The following is a 3,579-nucleotide window of genomic DNA, read 5'->3' on the forward strand; positions in this document are numbered from 1 at the left end:
TCTCTTCTCCAGGAATGTTTAGTAGAAAATTGAACTATCATACTTACAGTGCAGTCACTGTACAGTTACTCTCCTCAAACTCCTGATTTTGTATTTTAATTGTGCATTTTAGGTAGAATGTATTTTCATTTTAAGTATCCCTTGATAAGTAAATGGCTTTTACATCAAATTAGGGCTTATTTGTATTAGAAGTTTCCAAAATGATTATGTTTAAGATTTTAAAAGTCCTATGCCTCACTTTATTTCCATTCTTATATTCTGATTTTAATAGTTATTACCATTTTCTTTCATTATTGTACAATTATTATATTGAAAACCTTTTTTCAAAAGTTCTTTGAAAAGTTCTTTTATAAAGTATACAATAACCAGATATTTGAGATATTAAAAACAAACAACTGTATGTTTAAGTTCAGGAATTGTCACTGTCAAGAAAAATGAGATGGTAACATCATGTGAGGTACCGTTTCATTATTATAACACCAGAAAAGCTGTTAATGGTATTGTAGGTATTTTCAAAGTCATGCTTTGTAAATCCATTAAAAAGAGTCAGATCCACACTTAGCAGTCATTTTTATTAGATGCTAATCACTGACATCAGTGCAGGGGCAGATTATCCACACAATTCACATACAGCCCACACACTTGGACTTTAACACTGGGCTTTCAGTTCTGCATTTATTTCATTACTTCAAACATATATATTATGGTGTATATTTATTTCCAGTTTTTTTTCAAATACATCTTTGTATACATATACGCATATATATCATTCTTAAATATATATTTCCAAATATAAATAATTTCACATCAAGCCAAACAGGATAAAAACATGTAAACATATGCACCTCATTTTGGTCAAGTAAAACAGAACCACAAAGTAACCACAAGTTAACAAGTGCACTTGAAAGAGAAGGGAAGAAACAAACATGTAAACAAACACAGACAGCAGCTGCAAGGCCCTGTAAGGGTCCATTTTTTTTTAAGGCTATATAGCAAAAAGCTCATAATTCAGTTAAAGACTTTTGTCACCTTGTCACATTTACTCTTAAGGGACTTCACAATGAGAAACTGTAAACACTAGACTAGAAGTGATTGAATCCTGTTGGAAAAAAGACATCACAAGTCATCAGTTGACAGAAATATTAATTCCACCAAACAATACTTATAAGATTTCTTGTTATTTTGTAACACAGAGAAACATCACAATCTTGCAAGAAGAAATAGGAAATAGAGGAGAAAACAGCAATACTGCATAAAGATTGCCTCAGTAGCCTTTGAAAGCGATAGGGTTTGTCAGTCAATAAAGGGGAATAAGCAACAGCAGACAACAGAGCTTTAGCAGACCAGACCACATGCCACAGCGTGATACTACGGATTCAAACTGAAATATTCTTCCAGCTGGTACTGAAGCAAGAGCCAACGGTCATCAGAGAAGGGAAAACTGCCTCTCAGGCAAAGCAACTTCTTAAGCAACTGATTGGCCAGGCGAAGCACGGAATGCTCCTTTTTACGGCTTTTAAACAGCACGTTTCCCTCTCGCAACTGCACAGGCTCCAAAACTTGATGCCAGTATGCGCTTGATGATCCACCACCATCTGGTCTAGGAGGCTGATCTCTCCAGCCCTCGGGGTATTCATGCTTGTAAAAACAGAATTCTCCAAATGGGCAGTGACCTAGGCCTCCAGCAAAATACCTGCACGCTTTCTGGCTCATCCCCTCCTTATACTGCTGAACAAGTTTCTCCTTCTCCTCTTCCTCCTCCACCCAAAACTCACTAGGAATGACAAAGCCAGAGGAGACCCTGCACTGTGGGCAGGACTTACTGATCCTGTTCTCAAACTGTGTGGCACTTCTCCACCTGCGGATACACCTAAGACAGTAGGTGTGGTTGCAGCTGAAAAGAATGCCAAAGCGGCGGTCGCTGGGGTCAGCTTTCTCATAGACAACCTCCATGCAGATGCCACACACTTTGTCCATGCTGCGCTGCACAGCAAAAGAGAGTTCCATATCTCTCTCATGTGCTTCAACGCAGGCCCTTCTATGAGCTTCCTGCTGAGCTGCATCCCAAGGGTGCAAGGCTTGCAGCCCGCACATGTCGCATATTTCTCCATGGGGGTATGCACACCTGTCCCCTCGGAGGCATTGTCCCCGGGCAGCATAGCGGCAAAGCGGCAGCGGCATTGGCACTGGCATTGGCATTGGCATTGGCACTGGCACTGGCATCGGCATCGGCATCCCCATGCCCATAGCCATATGCTCTCTCTCAATTGCCGGGCTCTGCAGAGGAGCCTCGGGACCATGCGGGGGGACCATGCGACCTCGGTAAGGCTGTCCAGGAACAAATTCAATTGCCCCCTCCCAGCCTTCTGCACCCGCTCCCGCCGCAGCACCTGCTGCAAGGCTTGCATTGTCAATCTCGGCTTCAGAGAAGCCCCTTTCAGCAGCTGAGCGAATGCCTGCATTGTCAATCTCAGCTTCAGTGAAGCCCCTTTCAGCAGCCGAGCCAATCAGAGGCAAGGAGCTTGAGGATGCAGCAGGGGGGGCTTCCGCCACTTCCTGAGTCGGGGGCTCCCAGCGAGTGGCCATCTTGGGTCCTCTGTCTGCAGAGGCCCGAGGCTGAGCATCTTGCCCCCCCCTTGGTCTCCGCCGCCCAGAAAGGTCGTGAGAGTAGCGACAGTTATCGCCCTCCTTGCACTGCCCATGCAGATAATACCTGCAGAGGATTTGCTTCGTCCAGCTGCCACTGTTGCGCTCCGGACCAGGCCGGGCCCCGCCCCCTTCGGCTGGCGCTGGCCTCAAACTCGCCGCACGCCGGGTCGCTGGGCCTGGAGCCACCAGGAGCGGTGCCAGACCCGATGCCTGCTGCAGAGGGGCCGAGCTGACTCCCGCAGAAGCTCCAGCAGCCTCAAACTGAGGAGTGGGGGGGACAGACACACCCTCCCCCCCTTCAGCACCTGCCTCGGCGCCCGCGGCCGCGTGGGCCTCAATGGGAGCTGTAGACTCTTCCATCTTATAGCGTGCCTCTAACACTGTCCAAAAACCCGAATATTGTATCTTTTTTGTGCTTGAATTGCGGAGCTGGAGATGGCTCGACCAGCTTCTTCTCGGAGCGAAGTGCATCGATTTTTGTCTTCCTACCTGCTCCCCGTTCCCTGGAAACTTTAGTTCCTACCTGTTTACAGGCAGGCGGACACTTCCGGTTGTAACACCATTCCTAGGGCTTCACCGGAAGTTGCTTCCGCCATGTTTTTCGCGTGCCTGTATCTGCTTGAGACACTGGGATGGGCTTCTGCCGGCTCTCTAAGTGCGACTCTTAACCCCCCAATCCCCGTTTCCACATTGTTTCCCCTCAAGGTTGATGTTTTTAACTCTCTGGGTTTCGGTTGTATACATTGCAGTTTATTTTTGTGTGTGTGTTAAGAAAAACGCTACACTAATTGCCTTTACACATCTGCTGCTTGAACATAAAAACATTTAACTCACAAACATTAAAAATTATTTTTCAGTTTCTTCTGTCGTTTCTTTAAAGGCGACTAATTCTTAAGATCGAACAGTGACCCTGCCAAAGCGTTTCTCCTT

The 3,579-nt window shown here is 45.9% G+C and overlaps 1 protein-coding gene across 1 annotated transcript; it reads right to left on the reverse strand.

Annotated features, from left to right (window-relative positions):
* Positions 1-553: 553 nt before the first annotated feature.
* On the reverse strand, positions 554-3,115 carry Mkrn3 (makorin ring finger protein 3). The gene has a single exon (XM_021168708.1). The coding sequence runs from the start codon at positions 3,007-3,009 to the stop codon at positions 1,369-1,371; it is 1,641 nt and encodes a 546-aa protein (XP_021024367.1). The 5' UTR covers positions 3,010-3,115; the 3' UTR covers positions 554-1,368.
* Between the last annotated feature and the right edge of the window lie 464 nt (positions 3,116-3,579).

Source organism: Mus caroli, chromosome 7 (genome assembly GCF_900094665.2).
Source record: "Mus caroli chromosome 7, CAROLI_EIJ_v1.1, whole genome shotgun sequence".
Classification (NCBI taxonomy): Eukaryota; Metazoa; Chordata; class Mammalia; order Rodentia; family Muridae; genus Mus; species Mus caroli.

What these genes read in the sequence shown, in the direction of transcription:
- Mkrn3 (XM_021168708.1), bottom strand. Translation starts at nt 3,009, where the DNA reads ATGGAAGAGTCTACAGCTCCCATTGAGGCCCACGCGGCCGCGGGCGCC.